The sequence below is a fragment of the Pezoporus occidentalis genome, unplaced genomic scaffold (assembly GCF_034315485.1).
Source record: "Pezoporus occidentalis ecotype Australia unplaced genomic scaffold, CSIRO_AGI_Poc_V1 ctg69, whole genome shotgun sequence".
Lineage (NCBI taxonomy): Eukaryota > Metazoa > Chordata > Aves > Psittaciformes > Psittacidae > Pezoporus > Pezoporus occidentalis.
Genome location: NW_026916041.1, coordinates 3,137,001 through 3,164,135, shown reverse-complemented (window position 1 = coordinate 3,164,135; position 27,135 = coordinate 3,137,001). Strand labels below are relative to the sequence as shown.

Sequence of the window (27,135 nt, the reverse complement as noted above, 5' to 3'; positions counted from 1 at the left end):
TGACAACTGCAAAGCCACAAAGAAAGGTGGGCTAAGCTGGGAAGAGAACAGTTTCTGTGCAGGGCTCCTATGCTAGAGGTGGCTCAGTCCCCCAGAGCAAACCCTGCCATTAAAACACAGCTTTCCAAAACCACCTTCCACTGCTCTCCCTGAGACAGACGTTACCCATTCAAGGCCTAAAGTCAACTCCTACACATCCAGTTTTCCAGGCTGCAAAACAGAAGCACCCTCTTTCTTCATAGAGAAAGAAGGAGCTCAATTTCTAATTGCTCCTATCCTTCTTAATCTTACTTGCATACTCCTGGCTTTGACCGCAAGATGAGTTAGTTCTAGTTTGACCACATACCTAACAAAGACAGTGGCTGCTCCTTTAATTAAATCAGCATTTGCTTATGTGCTGGTTTCTGTGACACAAAAGTCACATCTTCAACTTCTGCTGAAAGACAACAGGTTAATGAATAGAATAAGCATTAATGCACCTGGTTTGCAAATGAGGAGAGGGACAAGATACAGAATAGGATACAGAAGATGCATTTTGGCACCTATAATGAAACTTAGGATGAACGCCAGTGGCTAAATTCAGTAGAGAACTCCAGAAAGCAGATGACAGCCTGGCTTTCTCATTTATAAGACATTTAAATACCACTGTTGTTCAGGAATCCCACGTGCAGTGATGCCCACACAGCAGCCAGTTTATGGAGACTTAAGTGACCAGACTGGGGACAAGGTGTCACACAGCCACTCCAGTGGAATTCAGAAAAGAGAGTGGTGCTGGTGAAGCCCTGGGTCCCTTTGCTGCACATGACACTTCTGGCACTTCTGGCACACACATGCTGTGCCCATACCAGCAGCCAGAGAGGGACAGGACTCGGCCATGTTCAGGTGGAAGCTCCCACCATTGTGAGTTAATACACTCGTTCAAGAAGTAGGTGACTTTTTCCCACTCAGCCTGAGGGTGCCCTGTTACCTCTCCAAGTGCCTTGATGGGCAGGCTTTGAAGCAGCTACACTGTTTTTTGACATGAACTCTTCACTGCTATAACTGGGTAGTGCTTACATTGTGGTGTGATATCATGCCTCTCCATAAACTCAGAAAATAAAATGGTATGTAGCTACACTATTTCTTTTTAACTATCTAGCCATTGATTTGGTTAGTGGTTTTATACCTTGGATGGGTAGTGTTTTCCTTGCCAAATGAGAAAGGTAGCTCCTAGTGCCAGTAGGAAGCATTAGCTAATGTTTGTACAGTGCCTATCACCGCAAGAATACTAAGTACTGCAAGTGAAGCACATCTTAGCATTCAAAGGCCTGCATGCTTAATACTTCACCCAGTATCCAGACTGGGATGACTACTGACTCTGAAAAGGCTGAATCTAGCTTTAAGATACAAGAGAAAAGAAGTCCAGTACAGATATATAAACATGTAAAGCACATCTAACCAGCAACACATACTTTTCAGAAAACAAAATAGAGCTTTCACTATTACAATACAAAGCAGTTCACTCAGTTACGTTTTCCATTTGCATGAACTACTGGATGCAAGATGCAAGAGAATATTCTTTATTTCAATCTTTCTTTTTTAAATCTCAACCCACTTTAGTAGGAACTTAGTGCAAGTGTCTCTGTGAACACCCCTGAACACAATGTCATGATGAAACACACCCATGACAGTCACTAAGGAAGAATGAAGCACAGTCATGAGAACTTCTGCATTATTTAAGCAATATCACACCTAAGGAGTGTGTATACCCACGTGCTGTTCAGCTCTGATATCCTGGGTGTTCCCACTCTGCTATTAGATGGCCATGCTGCAGGGTTAGATTACTAGATTATTTCCTGATTGTCATAACCCAGAGGTGGGGGCAATGTAGGTTGTATGTATCCTCTAAGCTGACACAGAAGGTGAAATCCAGTAAAAATGACAGCCATCCAATAAATAAAAAAAAAAAGAGCAAAAAAAGAGCAGGCCAGACAGAAAAGAACATTTTGGTAGTGCATTTTCCTGTCCATAGTTACAATTCCCATCTTTTCTGTAATCACAAAGATCTTTTTTCCAGTTAACACATTTACAGTGACTGAACCAAGATGCCTGCCTTGAATCCCAGCAGTGGTATTTAGGTATCTCATAACTGAGAGAAAAGAAGGCAAAAGCTTTCTAGAACCTCACACAGAAAGTGAGGCTGGAGTGGTGCCACAGCTGAAGCAAGCACCACCATTCATCTGGATCAGTCAGAAAACTGAAGCAGAATCTGGTTTCAAAGAACTGGTCAGATTTTCTCTCTGAATCTTTACTGTTCCCTTTCAAAAAAAAAAAGCTCAGTGATGATCACCTAAACTTGTTAGTATTTACTGCATATATGAATTTGTCCTTGCAGGAAGCTTGCTCCCAGAACTTTCAGGCATCAGCACAGTCTGATCTGCTGTTCATGCTCTGCCCAAAGGCTTTCAATATGCTTAGGGAAGTGCAGACCACGCTGGATCTACAGATCCTGCGTGGTGCACTGATGTGACCGTGCGCAGCCCAAGCTCCCTGTACAGAAATGACTTAGATACTCTTTCTTTATTTTTAATGCCTGGGGAAACTGCCAGCTAGAAGAAAACATGGAAAAACTTATTTCATCCTGTAGTGGTTGTTTCTGCCATACGACTTTTAGGCAACTATGTGTTGGTAATTGCTTACAGAAAACAGGAGCATTTAAATGCATAGATTCACCTAAATAGGATCTTTTGAATTTGAACATCATTTGTTATGTACCTGCAAGTAATCCCTTTTTTTTCATGATTCTTGTTTCACTTTTAAGAAAGGGAGTAGGTCACAATCAACAGCACATGCTTAATACGTGAGTTATATTCACACTCTTCTTCCACAAGCTGAGACTTCAGATTGTGGAACACCATGGGTATTACTGGGGCTGTACTGTCTGAGTGAAGGTGACATCCAGACTATGGAGTTATTTACAGTGACATGTACCAGCAAAAGCAATCTGTAAAGGCCCTTTTTCACTACTGTTTTTTTTCAGTGTTCATTCTCACCTATCTCTGGCATTTTTCTTCATCTTCTTCACATCTCATCATGCAGTTGTTCACAGTCAGTTCAACGTTTTAGTTTATTGAATATCTTTCAGTCTGTCATTTTTTCAAACCCAATATCCCTGTTCTCAATCAATCATCCATCTATCTATATCCAGAGTATGCATCAAAACAGAATATTTTGTATCATCAGTACCATTTACTGGTGCATGTAAGAGTGCTGGGCATCTCCAACATTCAGGAGACAGTTTCTGCTGAGGTATCATTGGCTCAACATCATATATTTAGCATACCCACATACCTACCTATTGAATGTAGCTATCACTGACACCGTCTACACAGCAAAACTGAAGCATCTCTGCACACAGGACCTTGTCTGCAGACTTCAGGAGGCTGGTGGAGTCCACTGTCAGCTCAAGTCCACAGTACTCACCAGAATCTGTTGTGCTATAAGTCATCATGTTTTTGAATAGCTTGGTACCATGCCTTTTGTATTATCTAGTTTGGTGCAACAATAAGATATTGCTCTTATTTATAACTATTTGCAATGAAATAGGCAACAAATATTTAACCTTCAGCAATTTTTTGATTGCCGCTGCCATCTGCAGACCTGGGGACACAGCATTCTTTCAACTATTCATACATAGGTACCTATGCTTTCTACATAACCACAAGAATTTTAAAACAATTTTGAAATATAAATTTGGATGCTGAAATTTTTAGTGAGTTCCAAATAAACTATTCATGAAATCACAAACTACTTAAGCTGGAGTTTAAGCAAGACAAAGGGAAAACAAATCAAGAACAAATTGAAAAACACCATGGGTGACTGAGGCCCTTTTTTTCCTCAAAAATGCTGAAGTGCTAGGGTTTTTTTTAACAATTTATTTTATTGAAGGTATATTTCTGTCTGCTGTTATTCCAACTGTTCAAAAGAGAAGAACTGGAAGCAAACTGATGATATTTAAACAGCTGATGCTTTATTCAAAATACTTTCAAATCAGACTCAGAAAAAAAAAATCAGATCTCCATAAAACCACATTTATCTGTTGCATGCAACCTGTATAATTTACATCTGAAAAGTGAAACTGTCAGGAGCAACTGCAGATTATTCAGATTTATGTACCCAAGTATGTGGGTGAAAGTTGGTAAAATAGAAGTGACGCAGGAACTGACTGTGCAGCACATCAGTTCTGTGAAGTGGAGGCAGAGAATTTTTGTTTTCACATGACAATCCAGTACTCTCCTGACATTCGTTCCCTGTCCTCAAATTCTGCTGCACAGAAAAGCCAACACAGATCACACATGTAATTGGTTCACCACATTGAAAACTTGTACTTGGCATGAATGATGGAGAGGTTGACAGAAATAGGAAGCAAAACACTAATTTAGAAACATTTTTGTTTAAGCACTTCAGCATTACCTCCTGTTTCACAAAGACAGCAGAAACTCAGAAGGCTGTCTGTCCATAAAGTATTTAATGAATAAAAGGTATGAGAGATCACTAGGAGATTAAGTCAATGACCACATCTCTATTAGGCCAGATCTGTACAAACAATATAGCAAGACTTAATATGAAAAATAAGCAGGCTATCCTAAGTCCCAAAGAGATGCCACGGAAGAAGAATCAAAGAAAAATAAGCATAGGCAAACAATGCTAATTAAAAAGAAAAATGGAACAAACTTTTTACTCCACAGCTTAAACTACAAAGGAAGATGAGACAGTGTCAGAAACAAAATGTAGTTAGGTCATAAGTTAGATGTAGTCTAACTATCAGCAGAGTGATGAAGGAGATTGTCACGATGCTTTTTTATACTAGTTCATAAACGAAAAAAGAAACCCAGTGTCTGCAGCAGCATTCCTTTAGCATTTGTACCTTCATGCTGAGACTGCAGTCTAGAGGTGCTCTAAGTCTCTCCATTATTTGCAACTTTTAACATCTGAAGGCTAGGCAAGATTAATCTCTACCAATCTGCTCCTTGCCTACCTAAAGCTACAAGAATCTAAATCCCTAATTTCCTTTCCAATAAGTTCATTAAAAATGTCTTGCATATTTCTTTCTGTTACTTTATTCATATGACATATTCCACCTTTTTTTTTCAGTAAACTTATTTTGAAATTGATTATTTGGAAGACTTCTGTTTGTTTTTGTTTTCCTGGAACTGATTCTTCAAATTCCTTTAGGTCCTAGTTTATGCCTGGAAGTACAGCAAAGTCCTGCTTGCTGAAGCAACAGAGGGACAAATCTCTGAAGGGACAGACAAAGCACAAGTATGTATCAAGGGGGTGTATGGCAGCAAATAGTTGTTTGCCTCATCTTCAGCCCAATATACTCCAGAAGGCAAGACATCTACTTCCCAGGTTTTTTCTTCACATAAAGAAAATTCCCAGCTGACATTGAACTCTGTCTTTGCAACATGAAAACCATCATGAGCATGACTGTCAAAAGCTGTCAACACAACAGAGCGCATTGCTTCCCTTCCCTGCCAAAACCAGCAGAGCCCTTGGGAGTGCATTTAATTCTGAGAATAAGTTTATGGGTGACCAACCATCCAGCTGTATACAATTCCTGACAGCTACTATTTTCAGCAAATACTCTATATGTTTTTTGGTCACTGAGCATTTAATTCTTCTTAGTACAAAGGCTTCAAGTGTATCAAGGGGTAAAGAGTTGATCAAAGCGACCTGCAGCTGGGGGGCTGATGATATATTATAGCCTTGTTTGCTCTACAGTCATCTTAGTACAGCACAGAGCCCACACCGGAGATTTAATTCCCTGGGACCATGTCATGTAGTCTGGTTGAGACTCAGCACAGCTTGGACATAGAGTAAGTTAGTGACTGAGGATGCAACCAAGTGCTCGGTGCTCAGACTGGGTCCATGCTCTCACTTTACAGTTCCAGCAGATGGATAACATGGAAAGCTGCTCCCACAGGATTTGAGGAAACTGAGCATTTCTAGTCTTTTTCAGATGGCACCACTAGGTGTCAGCACAGATGCAGTACTATGCTAGCTCAATCTAACATGACCACAGCATCTCCACATTAGGAGAATTACTGTAAATGATGTCTTCTTCTAGAACTTATTTGCATAACTCTATAAAAATAGTCAATAGTTCAAACAAGCACTATCAGAAACTTTATGAACAATTGATTGCATGTCTTACCATTCCCAAAGACATATTACTTGGAACACTAAAGAAATACCTAATACTGCACTGCCCAAAGACAGACTTCAAATGAGGGGGTGACAATTTTTTCCAAAACTGGAGCTGCAGGCAGTATTCATAAAATCGCAGCCTTCTCTGTAAAACTTGAATCTCTTCAATAAAAAATACAAGACACATTCCTACAATCAATTTTTTATTTTGATAAAATCCTTATAAATATGAAAGCACTGGATTAACTCCACTGTTTTCAATACGTAAAAAACATGTAAAACTTTTGTTTCTGATATGAAGCAGTAGTCTTATCACTTTCTCTCTTGAGGCAAACAAACCTTATAACCTTTGAGCATTTGTAAACATTTTATTCATGTTCTGCAGCTATTCACATGACAAGGAAACATATCAGATTCAACACTAAGACTAAAAAAGAGTATGAAACCACGCATACGCCCCTGCATTCTCCATGCACATTTTCCAGACATCCTCATTCATAAAGAACCAACGTGAGGTCTTTTCAGCTGCATTCTTCTCCCTATGCCAGAAAACAAAAAGTATCTGCAGGTTTTTCCTCTTTGGCTAATCTTTACGCCTGCTGCCACTGCCAAATGCCTTTTATTTCTCCCATGGTCTATTTGCGCTCTTTATTCAGAAAACATTCAGCAGGTATTGAGAGGCTGTGCAGTAATAGTAGCTATATACTGGGGAAGAGAAAACAAACAAACAAATCCACCTATCTTAATCTAAGCTAAAATATTTATGTCTCTATGTCTAATTTATTCAGTTTTAAAAAGGTATATAAAGTCAATCCTGATTCTGATCTCCCTCATATTTATCCATCTAAGATTAAAAGACTTGTTGAGGTACAAGGCACAGCATATAAAACCTATAAAAACACAAGCTCATGCAGAGCAGTCACAGAAGGTGAGTTGGTCACAAGTTACTGCAGAGACTGGTGGTAGTTGCTGCCCATGAAACCTTTAGCTGCCTCTTTTAGGTATCACTGGTTTTCACTATTTAGTACTCACAGTCTGAGGGTAAACCTAATCCTATACTAAGCTATATCCTATGGCAAATTCATTAAAAATAATGAAAATCAATTTGGCACAAACCAAACAATTATATTCAGATAACAAAAGCTCCTGAGAGAAACACAGGTTCAAATAAATTCATTCAAGACAGACATTTCAACAATTGCTGCTGAGAGCTGATCTTTTATTAGATATTGAATTGATTCTGATTTCTTTGGCTTGGTCTATCTGCTATCTTTGGTCTTGGAATGTAAGTGCAACCCACCCAAGTTCAGCTATTATAGCAGAACATTAGCCAGTACCTAGGATACATTACATACCTGAGTAGTGCTGTGTTCCACTGCAAGACGTGAGGTATGCAGCATGTGCTTCACACTGCAGTGTGCAATGTGTCTAGCAGGAAACAGTCTGGAGCAACAGCTACCCCTGCCTCCTGTTTTTAAGTAGTAGGAGTCTGATGCTACATAGATATAGTGTTACAGTCCCTTACTGTTTATCAAATCCAACAGACTAGATTTAGGAACAATTCCCTCTGTGCCTTTCTGCCTTTAAGTTTTCAGGACAATTGCATCACTACATGTGGTGGAATTCAGGAATACCTAATCCATCTGATATGATCCTAGAATATACAAAATCCTTACTATTTGCTTAAAAAAAATTAAAAATCATGACATCTTTACTGCCATGAAGCAGTCAGAATAACAGGATCATATGCATATATCTGTTTTACTTAAAAGCAGTCATTACTGCTTTTTTGTAGGAAGGTAAGCGTGGTATTGCAGAAGTCAGCAATGATAATGCATCAACTTTGAAACATCTTTTTCTTGAGAATTACGGTGTGAAGTCTTATTTAGAAGCTAAATGTTATGCTAGAGACCAAAATAATAATCCCACAGCATCCTTTGATGCCATTAATATCAGAGATCCTGTTCAGTAATATGGTGGCAAATTCTGGACAACTCCTTCACCATGTCTTGAACTTTATAATTAGCACTGCCTTCTGTGCATGCTAATGCCTAGACACTCTCAAACCAATGCACTCAAACACAGTCAGATCTGTTAACATTGATGAACCTGCAACAGCTCAGGACATACTTGTCTGTTAGAAATGATTGCATGGTAACCACTAACAAAACAACACCTATTTGTTAAAACAACTCACAAAAAAAAAAATCATTAAGAATATTAACTATTAAAATGAATTCAGCCTTTGGTTTCAGAGGGAGACTATTCTGTCTTTACTCCTTTAATTCCTCCTGACTTCTCGTCCCTTTAAAGGCTGGGGAGGGCGGTAGTTTCTCAGCAAGCAGCAGGCAACTTCATCCTCAGCTGTGCTCAGGAGGCTGCGGAACTTGGCTAGCTGCAATCAAGAGAGACATAAGGTTCAGCACAAAACCCTCATGCTTATACTAATGAAAAATCATGTAGTAAATATTAAAGATATTTGTCACCTTTTTTTGCTGCAAGGAAGAATGGAACTCTATTTTTCTATATCATGTTCTTGCAAATGAAAAGCAATGACTACTGAGAAAACCCTCCCAAAGCGTGTGTTGGAATGAAACTGTGCATAAGGATTATTTGTTTCCTGTATTCACACTTTGTCTTCCATAACCTGATTTAAACCAGGGGGTTTTATATATTTTAGTTTAATTTTATAGTATGGAGATTCTAGAATGTTTCATGCCAATAATTAGCTATATTATATGCACCTGTGTACATCTTGTTCAAACTGTATATTCACAATTAACCTGGAATAGGAGGTGCGGTGCTATGAAAGCTTCTGCAATTAGCACTTTTCACGTATTAAACATGTACTCAAACCAGGAGAGAATTCAAAATTTTCTCTTGTGAAGACACAGAACAAGCAGTTATTCATACTTTCAGTATAAGCTTCTCTGCTTAAGGTGATCTCAGAAGAAACCCGCATCAGAGCTCCATGTCTAAACCTCAGAAAGGCTGAGTCTGATTTCTGACCTGAAGTTTAGTATTTTTTCTAATTGCTAATATTTCCAATATTTACTATTTTTATAAATCACCTTAGTTCCCTTCTAAGTTACCAAAGGTAGGACAGCATGACAATCATTTTATTAGAATAGAGCATTTAGTTGTATGGTACACTGCACCTTAATCACAGTAAGAGCAAAAAAAATCAATGTTACCTTACTTCACCCCACTCTAAAGCTAACATCTGTAATTCAGGCTCCCTGTGAGTTTCTACAGTCTTAAAATCTATTTTTTATTTTTTCAACCTGAAAAGTGCCCCAAAAGCATGTCGTAAACCGTAAACCCCAGAACAAATACAAACATGAGGAATAAATTTAAATGGCACAGTACCAGTGATGGTGATTATTGATCAATCACAATGGTGGACATTACTAGCTACATGCACGCTTATATTTATATGAATATAGCATACTTAAATACTTAAGATATAGGTACAGTCTGTGAAAAATGACTCTTAAAGAATCACTGTATTTGACACTGTTTCTAACACCATGTCCTCTGAATCTGTTACACATGGGTGTTTGCAGACTGTATTTCACATTTGAGAATGTATTCATTATAGATTAGCCCAAATAAGAACCTTTTAACCTTAACAATGGCTTGTCTTTTGGGAGTTGATATCTTCACAAGCATTTTCAGTTCTAGATTGATATGTATTACAGCGAGTCTTATGAAGCCAGATTGAGGGGAGTGGGGAAGAGATACGGATGAGAAAAATGCACACACTGACAAACAGGATTTTAGTCTCCTGACTAACAAGCATCCTATTCAAGGAACTGTTTTACCATTTTGCACAGTCTGCAGTCACCATTTCATGTGGCCTCAGGTACTGAATTTTCTGAGGTATTTGTAATATTTACCATGAATGAGACAAAAGCTGTGGCACCAAAATCTTGAGGGTTACATGTGCTCAGAATATTAATAATATATCAACACCCCATATTAGAAACTATAATCTGACAGTGACACAAATGCAAAAAGCTCTTTATACCTAAGGTGATCAGCCCACTGGGTGTCACTGTTGCAACATTAATATACAGCATTAAGCTTAATTTCACAAAACATTTAAGTAGATTCTTTTATCACACTTTTGCTAAGATAGCCTAACATAAAACCTCACTTATTATAATTACATCTGAATTTCATTATTCTAGTAAATTTACTAGGTTTTACATATCTGGAATGCAAGAAGACATTTACTATTGATGTGACAAATAAAAATCCCAGAACAGAGGTTTAGCAGGATATGCTAATAATGGAATTCTAGGATTTCTAAGCATCACCAAAACACTTTTCTTTTGTAAGTTCCTTGTGGGTTATTTTTACTGTTAATTATCAGAGTATGCAGATTCTTAGGGAAAAAAAAAAAAAAAAAAGAAAAGAAGTAGCTGTTCACAAAGAATGGCAAAAAGAAGTTAGTATAAATTTGATAGACATATTTTGTCCTTTGAAAATTTGATGAGGTATGCAATGCCAAGGTCTGAAATAAATATATTTTTCGGTGGTATTTACAATTTCAAGTCTTACAAAAGCAATGTTTCTATAGCAGTGAAAAATTCAAAAATACCTGTTCAGAACAAACACTTATGGGCTCTCTCAGAACAATCCAGATGACACTCTCAAGAAGAGGAGGAACAGTGAGAGAGCCAAAGTAAGTCCAGTAGTCCAGGGATTTGGGAAGCAGACAGCTAGGATCAAAGTTGGTGAATAGTGCTCTTTTACCCTGGAAAGAAAACAAAATAGCTTGTTGTGATTCTAGATTAAATATATGAGACCTGGGTTTGTTCCGCCTAGAGAAGAGAAGGCTCCGGGAGACCTTAGAGCAGCTTCCAGTACCTAAACAGGCCAGCACGAAAGCTGCAGAGGGACCTTTCACAAGGGCATGTATAGATAGGACAAGGGGGAATGGTTGTAGCCTGGAAGAGGGTAGATTAGATTAGATAGTAAGAATAAATTCTTTACTCTGAGGGCGGTGAGACCCTGGCACAGGTTGCCCAGAAAAGCTGTGGCTGCCCCATCCCTGGCAGTGCTCAAGGCCAAGTTGGATGAGGCTTGGAGCAACCTGGCCCAGGAAAACCTGGACCTCTACTGTGGGAGGGGGTTTGGAACCAGATGAGCTTTAAAGGTCCCTTCCAACCTAAACCATTCTGTGATTCTATGACATTTAGAAAATTATTTTTTGTATTTAAAAAAAAAGAGAGGAAAAAACAGTGCAGTATTTAAAAGCAAGAGGCTGAGATAAATCATGCCAAAGGAGGTAGAGCTTAGAATTACAAATGACCATAAGATGGAAGTTGAAGGGAGAGGTGAGAAGATGTTAGACTTTCAATGTGGTCTGTATGGGGCTGGCAGAGCAATCCCACAGCTTACTGCCATCTGCTTCCCTCCCCATTCTTTTTGTCCAGGCCCACAGCTTACAACTTCTTCCCCCTTTTGCAGCTACCAGGCCAGAAATGCCTGTAGGATGCATGATGTTATAAGTCTGCCTAATTTCTCTCATACAAACAATAGCTTATTTCTCAACCTGTACCTCAGCAAAACAGGGAAGGAAACCTTTTCCTCATCTTTTTCACAGTTTTCCATAAAATATGTTCTTCTCCTCTTAATAATCATAGCAACAGATTTGTCAGAGACTAGGTTCTGTGAAGAATTAGCCTTTTCCTCTGATCCCTTACCTTATAAAAATTAGTTTTAGTGCTTAGTTTTCAACTTCACCTAAACTTAGTTTTTCACTTCACCTAATTTTGTCCCAAATCAGATAAGGATAGCTATGAAATTAGGGACTAAGGAACATGAAAGTGAAGGCAGTAGCAGACAGGCTACCAAAAAAAACAACCCCAAAGCAACAAAAGCAACCACCAATACTGGTATTCTCTTAGAAGTATTTGTTCACCTTGATTCTGATGGTGTCCAAGCGGTCAGTAATCTTCTTCAGCTGAGGGTTGCATTCACCAATCTGTTCAGACCAGACAAAAAAGAAATATTTGAGCTCAAGGGAAAAGTAGCAAAATTAAATAATAAAATAGCAAATGCAGAACAAAAATGTTTCAAAGAACTTAAATGACTGTGAGATTTGATGGATTTTGTGAGTACAAGTCTGACTAGCTGGTCCTTAGAAACAGTACTGGTCGTAAAGAAGATCTACTCTTTCCTTTTTTTTTTTTATTTATTATTTATAGACAGTATTTATTCTGGCTACTCATAGTAATTATTTCAGCTACAAAAGACCCACAAACTTTATACTGCAGGAGAACAAAAGCAATTTATTTTTAATGTTTTATATGCAATATATTAAAAGTGGTAGGCTTACATCTGAAATTTGAATTCTTAAAACAGTGAAAACATCATTCTTATGCATCCCAAGCAGAATTTATGCGCTAAGAAATCGTGTGAAACTGTCCTTGAATCACTGTAATGTAAATTGGAAAGACAGAATTACTGAAACAGTTCTTTGCAACTGCTGCGTACAACTACTCCCTGACTACGCCGGGGCCAGCACCATCCTTTGTCATGGATTGTGTGAATTCTCCGTCTGCTTCTTCATACAGAAGTCAGTTAAGATGTTGCAAGAGTTTAATTTCATTTTAGAACAGGTACAGAAGGCAAACAGGTATATGACAAATATGAGGAAATTCCCCAGCTTCTGGGTTTGGGGGCTTTCTTATTATTGTTTTTCAGAAGAAACTACCAGCTCAGAAACAAACCCTTAGAGAAGCATTTGAATCAAATCAGATTGCTCTCCTAAAAAAACCTGTTAGTCAAGATCCATTTAGGGGCAGCTGAATTAAAGTTCCACTAGGCAAACCGAAGAGTCTCACTGTCTTGAAAATCTATTAATCTGATATTTTTCACCTTCAAGAAAGCACAATTTTTCATATTGTCAAGGAAACAGTGTGAAGGAAACAGTATCATTTAATGCCCATATAAAACAAGTATGCCTTTAGCAATAATTATACCAATCATCTCATTATCCCTTTGGGTTTATTATGCAGATTTACTAGGAGGGATCAGGCATTCTTTTTTTACCTTCAGAAATACTGCCATGACTGCTAATCCATCTGACTGACGAGCTGCCTCAACAAAACTGGAATACTTCTCTGAGTTCCAATGGACCACATGAAGCTGAAAAGCAAGAGACACAGACAGCATCAACTCCCGCTGAACTCAAATAGTCACAAATTAATACTGCAACTTTTCTGGTTTTGATACTTTACTTTGCTCTTTTGTATTCAGAGCCGTTTGGTTTTCTAAATGTAAATATTTCATGAATTTTGTAAATATGTAGTTTACAGAAATGGCAAAAGCATTTCAGTGGCTGGGATTATTCAAAATTTAGCAGCAATCAGAATGCCACAGTGCCTGGCAAACTGCTGTTGGGTCCCCAGATTTTGAACAGAGAGGCTAAGACAAGATGTCCCATGGTTATATAACTAAAGCTTTTAAATCTGTTTTTAGCATAGATGATTTTAAAAAGTAACTGAGAATCATGAGGAAGTCATTATTATTTTGCTCCTCTTTTTCTTTTAATCAAGCTTTCAGTAACATTAATCAACCACGTAAATAGCTAGAAAACAGCCAGGGGAACACACATTAAACATGCACCAACCCCTTTTCCCACGTTTAGTTTAAGCTGAACACTGAAATTTCCTTTTTGATACCTCCCAAATGTCATCTATGATTACCAGTAGTTTGGCACTTACGAGAAGCTTGATTATCTCAGGTTTGAGCATTTGCATTTCCAACATGCATTATTCTGGAACTGCCCAGTGGTAGTTGCTTAAGTAGCTTACAGACACCACCAGCCAGATGGGGAGAGGAAAAGCCTGTGATGTCTGCCCACATACCACCTCAATCCCTTCTGTTAAACCAGGTTTCCTAAATCCTGGCCATGCTCCACAGCAGGAGCTCCTGGTTCCCGGGAAGCACCCGGATGTTCCAGCCTTGGGAAATGGTCCAACTGCCAAATTGGAGAGAGCACAAACACTCACACAGTATTACGACTAAGTACTTCACAAACATTAAACTCTCACAGATCCTCAGTGGATTAGTAAATCTTATTACCCATAGTTTTCAGATAAAGAAAGAGAGGCTCAGAAGTAGAACATGGCACTGGTTTTCCCAGACTTTAAACTCTACTCTTTAGGAGTGCTGAAAAGCAACTCCACTGAGTGACAAAAACTGGGATGAACCCTTGGAGGAAAAAAAAAACAAAAACTTCCTTTTGGAATACAGCATCTCAAGACCTCTAAAGTAACAGCAGTTTAGGAAAGCTGGAACTTACTTTAAAGGTTTTCTATGGGAAAAGACATAGCTGCATGGTTGAAATAGGGATCTAGGAGTGTGAAGATTTTGACTCTAATCTCAGACCTTACCTAACCTCTATTCGTTTAAATTTTCCATATCTGTAAAATGGAGATCTTAAAAGGTATGTTTGTCGAGCACTTGGGCTCTAAAGTGCTGAAACATTACTTCCAGCAAGTAAGGAATCCCACTGAAACCAGTAATAATATATATATGCTTATGATGAAACACACGTTGGCTCCCAGCTTCAGAGATCCTCGAAGGAATGTTGCTAAGAATATTCTAAATTAAACCAGGAAGAGAACATAGTCCACTAAACCATTCTCAGGTGCATTAGTATCCTGGAGCTCATAGTGCCTGCACCACTCACTAGTATAAGTTCACAGAAGCTACATTAAACAACATTTAAACAATTACACTTTTGCATACATAAAAAGAAAACAGATACTCTCAGTCGGAATTTACTTTTATTGTGGATTTAAAGAAAAAAAAAAAAAACAAAAAAACAACAAATGACAAAAAGGAAAATTCCCAGAACTGAATATAGCCCATCTCCACTCCCTCATAGCTTTGCAAAAAACCCCCAAACCAACCTCCCTAAAAACCAATACCCCCATATAAACAGAGCTGTAAAACACTTTTGGGTACAGCTCCATTCTTACGGCTCGTAACTTCTTTTTAAGGAATATATCCCGTCTTACCACCGCTCTGTCATTGCAGCTTGTGAAGAGACCTTGATCAGACCATACGTTGTCACAAAGAATGAAGCCATGGATGCCTTCTGCTTCCCGGTAGGCTTAGGGGACTGAACTTTGCAGTCTTCTTTACCTGCACATTAATTCTTCCTTCGACCGGGTCAATGCTTTTTCTTGAAATCTTGCACAACTTTCTTAAGAATGTGAGCACTGAAACCATCTTCATGTCTCCTTCTGAGGTGTTTTCTTTTTATGTGAACAGTGCTCAGAAGCCTTGATCTTAATTCTGGATTTCTTATCCCAAAGCCAAAGTGACATCTAGAAAGCTTCTTGTGGAGGGTTACTCAACCAACAGGTAACAGAAAGGTTTTTAGACTGGCTAGAAATTCAGATATTTTCTCCTTCCATTTGGTTTCTTAGATGGGAAACATATATATTTTCTCAGCTAGAAATTTGGTTTTGGCACTTAATGGTTTTAAAGCACCTCTATTAATTCTTTATATTCCATCTCACCTGGTTCCTGTGGAAAACATAAGTCTTTAAACACTGCAAACGTCACTTTTCCCCATTAGAAACTGATTTTTTTTTCTGACCACTGTCTCTTATAGCATTTCCAGTAAAATCTGATCACACCACTGTGCATACATTTCATTTTTTCTTCTTTAATATTATGTTATTTATTTTTCCATTAACATTTACTTTTACACATTTTACTTCCTTTTAACCCCAGAAAGCTCTTCCACTGTGTTAAAGATCTCAGTCTCATTGAAAACACTCCATGTTACTTCCATTTGCAAAGAGGAATGGGATACAGAATACTTCCTACTGTATTCTATTCAAGGGCACCAAAAGAGACAGAGCAGGAGCAAACTCTCCATGTCATTTCTCCCTGTGACACACTGCCGCCACTGAAATGCGGTACCTACACAGGCAGCACCCCACAGATACTAACGCGTGGTTCTCAAAGTCATAACCATGACATTGCTATATGCATCAGAAAATGCAACACTCCTAAGTCTTGCATAAACTTTACATGGCACAGACCCCAAATCAAATAATTCTGTGGTTTGTAATGGAAGCTGACTTTGAAAAGATTCTTCAAGGAAGACACAGTGAAAGACAATGTTTAAACTAACTCTTGAACATTAAATCTTGCTTTTATCAAGCTCTTGTCTTCTGTACTCCTTTTTTAATGCTCTCCAAAGCTTTCAAATGGGTTCTCCTTTGAGAAAGGACCAAACATGCAACACTTCAGGAAGACCACTTGTCTTTCAATAAAATGGGGGGAGAATAAAAAGCAGGACGAGGAGGGGCAACATTCTATTTACAATGGAAAACTAGTCACTAGCTTAGAGGTACAGATGATGCCATTTAAAGCCTTACCTCTGCCGCATACTTCATCCCATCCACTGTGTGCTCAGAGCCGGCTTCATCATTGGATCCCCAGTGGAAGTGAATCTGGCGCAGCCTGTAGGTCCCGCTGAGTGGTCCCCCAGTCAGCACTGGAAACCCAAGCAGATGAAGAGGCTTCATTGCAGGAACGGAAGCTGCTACCCACATCCTCTAGCCTGACACAGACTTCAGTCTTTGGACAACTCCCTACTCCTTCTCAATGGCTTCCCATTTCTTTGAAGTACTACAGAAACTCTTATTTGTCCAGGATATGACTTTCAAAAGTGCACTTATGTGTAGAAGATTAGTGGGTTATTGCCCACTAAAGGGAATACTGTTGTCACCAGGTTTATCTTACTTATCCAGGGTTGGATACTTCTCCGAAGATGGGACAATATGTCTATTTTTCAAGTGGTTTCCTCTCTTGAAAGTACTTAAAAGAATCACGAAGAAACTACGCTTAAAATATAGGTTTTATGAATAAAGGGGAGGATCAGAAAAATACAGTGTGAACATAATTTCTTCTCCTCTTTGAAATTTTGGAGGAAAGCAAAAGAATTTCAAGGCTCTTTCCTTCATTTGCAAATAGATCCAGTTATGTCAGATTTAAGTCCGAGGAAAAGGAGCATTTATTAGCATACATAACATGAAGCCAACACTACATATGCATTGTAGCATTGTACAACTTTAATATTACAAACATTTAATTAGCCATGGCTGGAAGGAATGGCCTACAAGTAGCAGCTAAGGACTTTGGGCTTGTCTAGTTTTGAGAAAAGGAGGCTGAGGAGCAACCTCACTGATCTCTACACCTCCCTGAGGAGTAGAAGTGGAGAGGGACGTGCTGATCTCTTCTCCCTGACATCCAGTGATGGGACACATGGGAATGGTTCAAAGCTGTGCCAGGGGAGATTTAGATGGGGCATTTCTTTGCTAAGAGGGCGGTCAAACACTAGAACAGGCCTGTAGAGGTGGTTGATGTCCCTAGCCTGTCAATGTTTAAGAGGCATTTGGACAATGCCCTTAACAACATGCTTTAACATGGTCAGCCCTGAATTGGTCAGGCAGTTGGACTAGATGACTGTTATAGGTCCCTTCCAACTGAAATATTAATTCTATTCTGTTCCCTTCTGTTCTACCTAACAGGCATATGGGTGGGCTTTTCATTGTTTTGCTTTTGGAAGTATTTGTCTTTTGCTAATCACAGTTGGAACCAAACCATCTCTGCACAGAGACTCGAATGTGAATCACATTCAGAAAGATTCCTTATTCACTGCAAATCAAAGCACCCCACTCTCCTGGCTCCACATTTCCTCTGAGGGTTTGGGAATTATTCTGGGTGGGTTTACTGGCTCATTATAGAGAACTTAAGGGAAAAGGAGGGGAGCTTTAACTAGATAGATTTTAAATTAAGAGCGATGGGAGGGACAACAGTTTTCCTCTCTTCTAAAAGCCTAAACTTTGTTGCCTCTCTGCTAACACAAGTAGCCTGGCTAATTAAAAGGAACTGGAACTGTTTATCTGTGGAGAAAAGTATATGACCTCCTTAAAACTTCAACTCAGAACCATGCTTTTACAGAGCCTATAAACCCAGTGAACAAAGGGGATGGGGAAGTGGCAGTCCTAAAACAAATTCCTTCTTTCTAGGACTGAAAACTTGCAGACAAATGATCCTAGAAATGTGTAAAGACTGGTGTTCTAATTGGTTGAGGGAAAACAATTACATAGCAATTAATCAGCATTCAATGAATTACTGCTGAAAAAGATGGAAAATGGCCTGATGATGTATTTGTGCCACATCACTATCAATGGTAAAGCCCTTCCATTACAACAGTAATTAAGGAAGAGGTTAGTCAGAAGCTATTTAAGGCAAATACCAAGATTTCAAAGTTTGAAAAGGGCTGGAAGAAGAGTCTTTGAAATACCAATAGACCAATTTCAGAGCATGTGGCACCAAAGAGGATAAAAAGAATTATACAGTCACAGACTTGACAGCCTAGTTTCAGTGCTGGCCAAAATGAAGAAATAGTTCATATGGAGCCCAGTTAATGATGCATTAAAAGATGCCAATGCATTTAACATGAAAAATATTACCAATTAATTTGATTTCTTTTTTTTTTTTTTAATTAAACCAACATATGTTAGGTGTTCTTACTTCACAGGAGTGCCCCAGAGGCCAAATTTTGGCCCTAGAAAATTCAGTATTTTTGATCAATGACCTGAAAGAAAACAAAAACATTACTGATAAAGTTTGTCAGTGACAAATATTAGGGAAAATAGTGAATAACTCAGTTTATGAATACAGAAGAATTTGAAGTCTTTGATAAGTAAAGCATGACAACGGCCAAAAGGTATAGGCATTTGTGTGGACTGAACAATCTAGTCCCTACACAGAAGAAACAGACAGGAGACTGGGGATTACATTTACTAATTATCTGATCAACATCTGTCAGTGCTTTGCCATGACACCAACTATATCCATGGAGCTAAGGCCTGAGGAAACCAGTAAGAAGAGGATCACATTACCTGTGTAAGCCTAGAGAAATACTGTGTTAAGGCCCTATCACTTCAAAGATGGAGTTAGAAGGTGGAAGAGGTTCTTGGTGTATTCATATTCATATTTGTTACTTTTTATTAAATAAACAAACAAAAACCAACAAAAGAAAAGTAGCTTAAAGGCTGAGTTGGTCCAACTTACACTAAAATAAAGTGTGATTTCCATTGTGAGGGTAATTAACAAATAGAACAACTTACCAAAGGCTGTGGTAGGTTCTTCATCGCTGTCAATTTTGAAATCAAGATTGTATGTTTTTCTAACAGATGTGCTTTAGTTCACCCATGCCTACTAGGCTTGAAGCAGAGATTAATTCTGGGAAGTACTGTGGCATCTGACACACAGGAGGTCAGACCAGATCACTGATGGTCAGCTGATGGCTTTCAGGCAACATCCAATGTTGCTTGTATCAACAGAAAATTCAAGAATTAGCCTTAGACTGTCCATGAAAGCAAAGTATGATGGTGTCTCAATCTAGGTCTCTCCCTGTTGCCGCTACAAGTTAATAGGTTCTCAGACTAATGGACAGGGTGATCACAAATAAGTCGTCTTCTGGCATTGACCCTTGTGAAAGCATCACATGAGCTTGGGTCCTCAGCTAAGCCTCACACAACCATAAGAGGATTTTATTGCTTGAAGAATCTGCACTCCTACAGTTTCTAGGGGAGGTGTGCTAGCTTGCCTACCATTGAGGAGAAGGCTTTAAAGATGAAGGCACTAACTGATTTAAAAGACTATGTTAAATCATAGAACTTCTAAATAAGAATTATTGCTTTCAGAAAGGGAAGCTACATACTCCTAGAAAAGACTGGTGCAATAAAACTTTACAGAGAAGAAAGGGGATCACTTGGAATATATTTAATTTGTTCTGTATTAGCTCTTTCCTGACACAAAAAGTCGAGGTGTGGATTGCAAAAATGAAAAAAATATATAACCAAACTTTCAGCTAAAGTCAGATAAGAGATATGAGCGATTCGGTTGGAATGAACCTGTAATGAGACACAAAGGATTCATCTGCAGTGAGAGAGAGCAGCATTTGAAAAATTTCACATAACACTGTTCAAACAGGGGGCTGGCACTATCTAGTTGGTTGAGGTGGATCAAACCAGCCCTGTGAAAAGGGAAACCTAGCACTTTCTGAGAAATACAACTTCAAACTCATGTCCAAATATGTTCCTACATTGCATCATGCTGAAAGCCAGGGAAAAAAAGGGAAACTATCATCTGGAGGAGCAATGATTTACTGTTAATGAGGAGTTTATATTCAGCTGTGAGACATGCCCAGGCTGTATGTACTCTATTCAGGAAACAGTGGAAGAAGACACAGTGCAACAGGAAAAGAACTAACCTGATTTGTTGACGCTGTCATCAAACTCGACACTGGTGGAGTGCCCATTGTTAAGGATGATTTTAGCAGAAGCCGGATCGTAATTGGGATTTAGAGAACGGAGTGAGGGATCATACTTGGTTTCCTCAGTTTTGATGTCGATGGGTGACTGACGGTCTCCATTGGCAACAGGAAAAACCTCCTTCCAGTGGGCAGGCCCTGCAATGCATTGGAGGAGAAGTCTAAATTGATGGCAGTGCCCTTCTTCATGTGAAAGAAAACTCAGTTTGAATTGTTCTTGTTTGCATCTCTTACATGCAAAAAGGGCACACCAGAAAAACACGGATCAAAATATTCAGCTATTTTTGCTGCACCACACCACAGCAGCAGCTCTCAGGATCCCTTTATCTACCTTACATGGTGTATCTAACTACATTTGGCCTTTGAACAAGGCCAGATGCAGTAGGTAGATACTTAATTATTCACAATTAAGACTCACAAGACATATCCAACAAATTCTTATTCAAATCAAGCATCCTGTATCCAACAGGCACTGCGCCCCAATAAATTTCTGACATGCTATTTTTGCCTAGTATCATGGCTCATGATGTCTTCAAGGATTTACCTCTTACCTATCCAAAATCTCTGCATTAAGGGTTTTTTTTTAATACGTTAGTCATTGGATGCAAAAGACCTGAGAACACATCTTCCACTGACTATGCAGACCGGGATCGGGAGATGTTGATAAAAAGGCCAAGTGGTGCATGGCATCCTGAAGCCTGATAGTTGTGCCTGTACCCTAAGCATTGCTGCACAGACCTCCCAACCCATTAGCTCTGAGTTACCTGTCCTCCCTCCATGCAAGCTAAGCCACAAGTCAGCTGAAAAGCTTTGTCTCTGTAGATAAGCAACATGTAGATAAGAAAAATGGCAAATGGCATTCTAAAACAGTAACAAAAGCTTCATTGATGAGATGTGTGAGGTGTCCTTATCTACTAAACATCAGAGAGTTCTCAATAAAAATATATGTGCCGCTGTTGAATCATATTTGAATAATAAACAGTGGGGAAAGGGGCCATAGAAGAAAAACGGGAACAATGAGTTGCTTGTGAAACATATTCTATAAACTAAAGACATCAGACAAGGAAAGAGGAAAGAGGGTAAGGTAAGGGAAAAGTGGAAAGTCTGCATGGCTGATGATCTTTCAGTATTATAAAGAGCATAGCACTTTTTTTTCCTCCAGGCTTGTCATGGGTAAGAAGCATAATAAATCAACTAAGAAAGACTGGATATAATAAACACTTAATTATGAGCATCAGAAGCTGATCTTGTAAAATCTGCCTCACTGGAAATCCTCATAACTCCCTACATTGAAGGTGACTGATCTCTGGCTTGGGTCTTTCTGGATGGCTCAGCGCTTAAATAAACATGATAAAAAAAGGGATTAAAATGTGTCACACGGTGATTAATATCCTAACATCAAAAGTTGATAGATAGCTTTCTCTCTTTGACTTCAATAGAAGAGAATATAGCTCAGAAATTCACAGGTGCTAAAATAACACAAGCACCCCGGCAGTAAATCATGAAGGGAAGTGCCCCACGGCAGCAGCCACCTGGGCAGAGAGAGACTGATTCTCCTCCAAGCAGCACTGAAAAATGGAAAAAAGAAGAAGCTTGTAAAGACCAGCCTAAGACTTAAACCTCAGGTAGAACAAAGGCAAGGGTCTTCTGTCATAACGTTGTTAAAAAGTCCTTTTGTTAATGCCTTCATTAACTAAAATCATGAAGGAAGCTGCTTCTATAGCAGAATATATAAATCCTACTGGTTTGAAGATACATATATATAATATAAAGCTGTTTAAACTTAATTCTTCTCACTTCACAATGGTCAAAGCTATTCAATGTTTTAATTATGTACAGTTTAGCATAGGATATAATTTTGATTGTGTTTATGTCCTAGTACCCTGTAGTTTGAGATGCAATGCACAATTTCATTTACAATCAGCACCACTCCATTGTTTATACCTAACTACTGTGATCTGGGACACTTAGAAAAAGCTTATTGCTACCTTATTTTAATGTTTCAGGTTTTCCTTAACTGAAGAAAGGCAACCCTAACTATTCTATGATTCGATGATTCTATTGCTCCACCCCAGAAATAACTAGTTATTGTACATTAAATAATATGAATGATTTGCATGCAGAAATAATATGAATGTGCCAAAAAGAGGACCCAAGGCTGTGATTCTGTCATTAACTAGTTATTTGACAACAAACTTCTACAAAGTTCTAAAAAAGTTCTAAAAAGACATTGTACCTGCTTTTTTACTTGTCCTTAGCTTGGATGACCAAAATCATATTTTGCATATCACACAATCAAGTTTAAGCCGATAGGGAATCCAGGGTGAAAATGTCTTCTGAGTTTGGACATGAGTTACATTCCTCCATCTCAACATAATGTACACTTTAATGTTCTAGATATGTACTTTAAGACATACCTAGGAAAGTACTCACCAATTCAGCTCCCTTAATTATTTAATTTACCAAAGGAATCTGCTTAATAAATGTCAATTTTTGAATTTATGGAAAGTGCTCTGTTGCTGGACATCACCTCATAGCTCTTAAGAATCAAAGCCATTGTGACCAACATTTAGGACAAAAAAAACCCAAACCATCTGCACTGAAGACTGCATGCCTTTATTTTGGACACAGAATTAACCAAATGCAATGAACACCCTGGTCACTTTTAGATCAGATGATCATATTTATGATTCCCAACAGCACTGCACACACTCAGTTAATGAAACAGATCTCATAATGAAGGCAGCTATGAACTTGTCAGGAAATTGAACTCACTATAGCATTTAACAGCAGTGCTTTTTTATCCATCTGGAGTTAAAAGATTACAAGTTTCACCAAAGGGATAGATTTACTCGAAACAAGCCTATCAGAGACATCACAGGATACGGTTCAGTTGCAGTGAGCCTCTATACTTGCATAATAGAGCACTTACAGGTGAAAAAGTGGATTCTTTTTTTAGTTTGCTATTATATGCACAAAGTTCATTAGTTTGGCATGGTCTGACCATGGCAGGATCACATCCTTGTTTATTCCTAAAGGGAATGCATTGCTGACATTGTCATATACAAAATATTTAAACTTACAAAGTTACGTTTGCAAGTAATTTAGATGCATATTAGGATTAGCTCAAATAAAAACAATTGACAATTCATAATAGGTAATAATTAAGTGCTGTTTCAAAAGCAGACATCAGGACCATGTAATTATTCTCAGGGAGAAAAAATAGTATAAGGAATTACAGTTGGCCTCAATGCTTTTAAAGGTCTTTTCCAACCTGAATGGTTCTATGAATTCATATCCCTTTTTATTTATAAAGTGTCTCAGTGATATAGTAGTAATTAGATCCAGAGATATTTTGCAGTAAACAACAATATATGTATTTTACATACATATGTTTTATTAAACAAATATTAAACTGAAAGCAATTGATTCGTGATTTGTCTTTTAACTACGCCAATTCTCCAGTTAACTAAAAGGACTGTTTGTGTGAAGGGGGGATAACATTCCCCTTTTTACAGGAACCTTGGGCAGCAAAGAAAAGCATGCATAATGCCTCACAAAAGACGTATTTCAAGACCTCAATATTAAGCCTCCATACAGAAGCACCATCAAAACTGTGACATAAGGACAGTGGCAAGAAAGCAAAGGCCAAGGAAATACAGAAATATGTGCCCAAAGAAAGGGAGAACATTTATACTGGGTTTATGGGGCAAGGTTTTGGTAGCGGAGGGGCTGTAAGAAGGTGCCAGAAACTTCCCCTATGTCCAATGAAGTAACACCAGACAGCTCCCAGTGTAGAGAGATATTAAAGAAAATTGGTATTCAAGTTGAGCCCAGGAAGAAGGGAGGGGTGGGGAGAAGATGTTCTAAGATTTGGTTTTATTTCTCATTACCCTACTCTGATTTGATAGGTAATATATTAAATTACTTTTTTTTCCCAAGTTCAGACTGTTTTGCCCATGATGGTAACTGGTGAGTGATCTGTCCCTAGGGAGTGACAGAGCAGCTTTGGTGGGCATCTGATGTCCAGTCATCCTCAGCCCACCACAACACTTCATTCTGTGTAACAGTCAGCCCATATCCTTATACATAGATATACCATATATGCAGACATGTATGTGTAATATTTGACAGTTTATGCACATAATGATTTATGTTGCAGTTATTAGGGTCAAATGAGTTTTCCCCCAGTTTAAAAAAAGCAGCACTTTTATCACTGCAAATGCACAACTCAGAGTGAATGCAGACGTCTTTCCAACTCTTCAGGAAGTCAACTTTAATATCTGACTGCAACACATGTAATTAATTTCACTCGGTTTCTGACTCATTAGTTTCAAAATGTAATCTTTGTTTCAGGGAAACTATTTTTCAGGGCCATGCAGGACAATACAATTTTTCAGGAATCAGAGCAATGTCCTGCATCTGCTATTCAGCCAAACAAGAAACAAGCAAAAGCAATAAAATAAATGCATAAAAAAAGAAAAATATGAGAAATAAAACTGATCCTGGGGAAGAGCAGTTAAGTGTTGGCTATTCATGCCTCTCTCCTTTAGTCCCTTGTGAGAGGTGGTGGGAATGGGATGGACTGATGAGGAACTACCCACCCCCCAGCTGCTGGGGGCTCCAAAAAAGGGGAGAGAGAAAGCCAAACTCCACCCCAAATATGTTATCAGCCAGTAAACAGAGTTTTATAGAACAAATGGGGCCTCAAGCAAGGTCCAGGGCTACCCTGATAGAAATTGTTGTGCCCTCCCCTTCCTAGAATTTGAGAATAGCAAAGGAGCAGGGGTAGTATAAAGGGAGGGAAAATGGGCTTCTTATCTGGACAGTGCAGGTGAAGTTTACAGCACTCTTGGAAAACATATGGACAAACAAATTTGAAAAACAAGACCCATTTACGTCTTCAGGGGAGGGGTAGAGTACACTGCACAAAAGCAGATAACACACCTAATCATTGCAACATCGCTGTGATCAACCACCACCCAGTTTTTCAGGAAAAGTGCATCCATCCAGAAAAGATGGAACAAAGGGGCCAGGCAGGAAAGGTAGTACAAACAGTATTCCAAACTCTTAAGTAATAATATACAGAAAGCATACTCCTATTGGCATTAGTATATGCAAATATATAGCTTTCTCCTCTTAGTACCATGGTAGTTTATTTGTCTGTGTATTATAACAGACAGTATAAGTTATTCATTTTATCAAAGCTGAGTCTCGAATTTACAAAAGCACTTTCATTTCTACTCGCATGGCTTGTGAGCTGGTCTGCACACCAGAGCAACATTTGCATGACTTACAATGCAAAACAGAGCAAAGTCTTTAAACCTGTTGATGAGTACATCTTGGGACTTCAAAGACCAACAAGATTAAGGAAACCATGAAACAACTAAAATCCAAAAGCATCTCCTCTTAGGTGCGTAGTTACGCAAATGACCGATCCTAGTCCTTAGTGTTTCCCACCGTGTAACAGAAGCAGACCGTACCCTGAATCAGAGAGGCAATGCCGATAATAGAGCACCTCCAACCAGTGTGACTGTTCAATAAATACTCAGTATGTACAGGAAACTGGTAACTACGGGAGCAAACGAAATCCGTGCAGCGGATGAGGCAGCGCCGGCGCCCGACCCGACTCCCGTGAGCGACGCTGCACGCCCCGACGCCCCTCGCAGCAGCCTGCCGTGCATCACTCCGAGACAAAAACCTGCCCGGTCTCACGCTTGGAAGCCCAAGCAGCATTTCATTTCAGCTCATTCATCACTCTCACGGGCTCGGGAGGTGCCCTGGGGCGGTCCCACTGCCCCCTGCCGCACCGGCCGCCCCGACGGCACCGGGGAAAGCACTGCGGCCACTCCCGGTCCCCACCGCGCCGCCCTTCCGCTGCCTTACCGTTGTGCTCATCGTATCCCCAGTGCAGCATAGCTCTGCTCGCCGGCAGCTGCGGACTGGGACGGGCCAGGACGGGCTGGAACGCGAGATGCTGCCGCCCCGTCACCGCCGCCCGCTTTGAAGGCGACGGGCGGCGACGCCCCGATGGGGAGCCGATAAGAAGCCTGCAGCGCTTCGCGCCCGCCTAGCCCGGCCCCGGCCCCGGCCCCGGCCCCGGCCCCGGCCCCAGCCCCAGCCCCAGCCCCGGGCCCCCTGGCTCCACCGCGCCGGCTCTCGCCTCAGGCACTTCGCCGCCCCTCAGCGTAGCGCTGTGCCGTCTAAGCGGGCAGGGGGGGACCGCTTCAATAGAGAAGTGCTGCTCCTCCGTCACTGCCTCGAGTTGTGCGTCGGAGAGTGACGGGGACATCAGTGCCTGTTTCTGGGGTCACCCCCCAGACCCAAGAGTATAGCAAAGCGCGCACAGCTGCCAGGCAGCCCCTGAGCTCACCTCCCGCCTTACCCCGAGAGCAGCGAAGCCAGTTCAATTTGGAATTAACCGTAGGAAGGTTCACGTTTTGCAGACGGGACCCGTAAGACAGAAGGTTTCCCACAACCCACCCGAATTTTTTACTATTTCTTTTTAAACCTCGCGCTGGGGGACCTTAAGGCACTACTTTGGGATCGCGGGTGTA

General features: G+C 39.6%; 1 protein-coding gene across 3 annotated transcripts; it reads right to left on the bottom strand.

The window, feature by feature from the left end:
- Window positions 1-6,379: 6,379 nt before the first annotated feature.
- On the bottom strand, window positions 6,380-26,621 carry LOC134175530 (carbonic anhydrase 13-like). 3 transcript variants are annotated; one of them, XM_062641582.1, is made up of 9 exons: window positions 25,526-26,418; window positions 20,519-20,716; window positions 19,371-20,159; window positions 18,772-18,835; window positions 16,608-16,726; window positions 13,255-13,350; window positions 12,122-12,184; window positions 10,796-10,951; window positions 6,380-8,584 (listed from the first exon to the last, which is right to left on the bottom strand). In XM_062641582.1, coding segments are annotated over exons 4-9 (549 nt in total). In that variant the 5' UTR covers window positions 18,773-18,835; window positions 19,371-20,159; window positions 20,519-20,716; window positions 25,526-26,418; the 3' UTR covers window positions 6,380-8,470. The 3 variants fall into 3 exon arrangements, with proteins under 3 accessions (XP_062497566.1, XP_062497565.1, XP_062497567.1); XM_062641581.1 differs by lacking the exons at window positions 18,772-18,835; window positions 19,371-20,159; window positions 25,526-26,418 and adding an exon at window positions 26,465-26,621; XM_062641583.1 differs by lacking the exons at window positions 19,371-20,159; window positions 20,519-20,716; window positions 25,526-26,418 and having other exon boundaries at window positions 18,772-19,344.
- Window positions 26,622-27,135: the final 514 nt, after the last annotated feature.

Excerpts from the sequence above, each read along its gene's own strand:
- LOC134175530 (XM_062641581.1), bottom strand. The coding sequence starts at position 26,495 with ATGCTGCACTGGGGATACGATGAGCACAACG. Across the intron at positions 16,727-20,518 it reads TGACAGCGTCAACAAATCAG|TGCTGACTGGGGGACCACTC; the intron begins GTTAGTTCTTTT and ends TTGGGTTTCCAG. Across the intron at positions 10,952-12,121 it reads TGGACACCATCAGAATCAAG|GGTAAAAGAGCACTATTCAC; the intron begins GTGAACAAATAC and ends TTTTCTTTCCAG.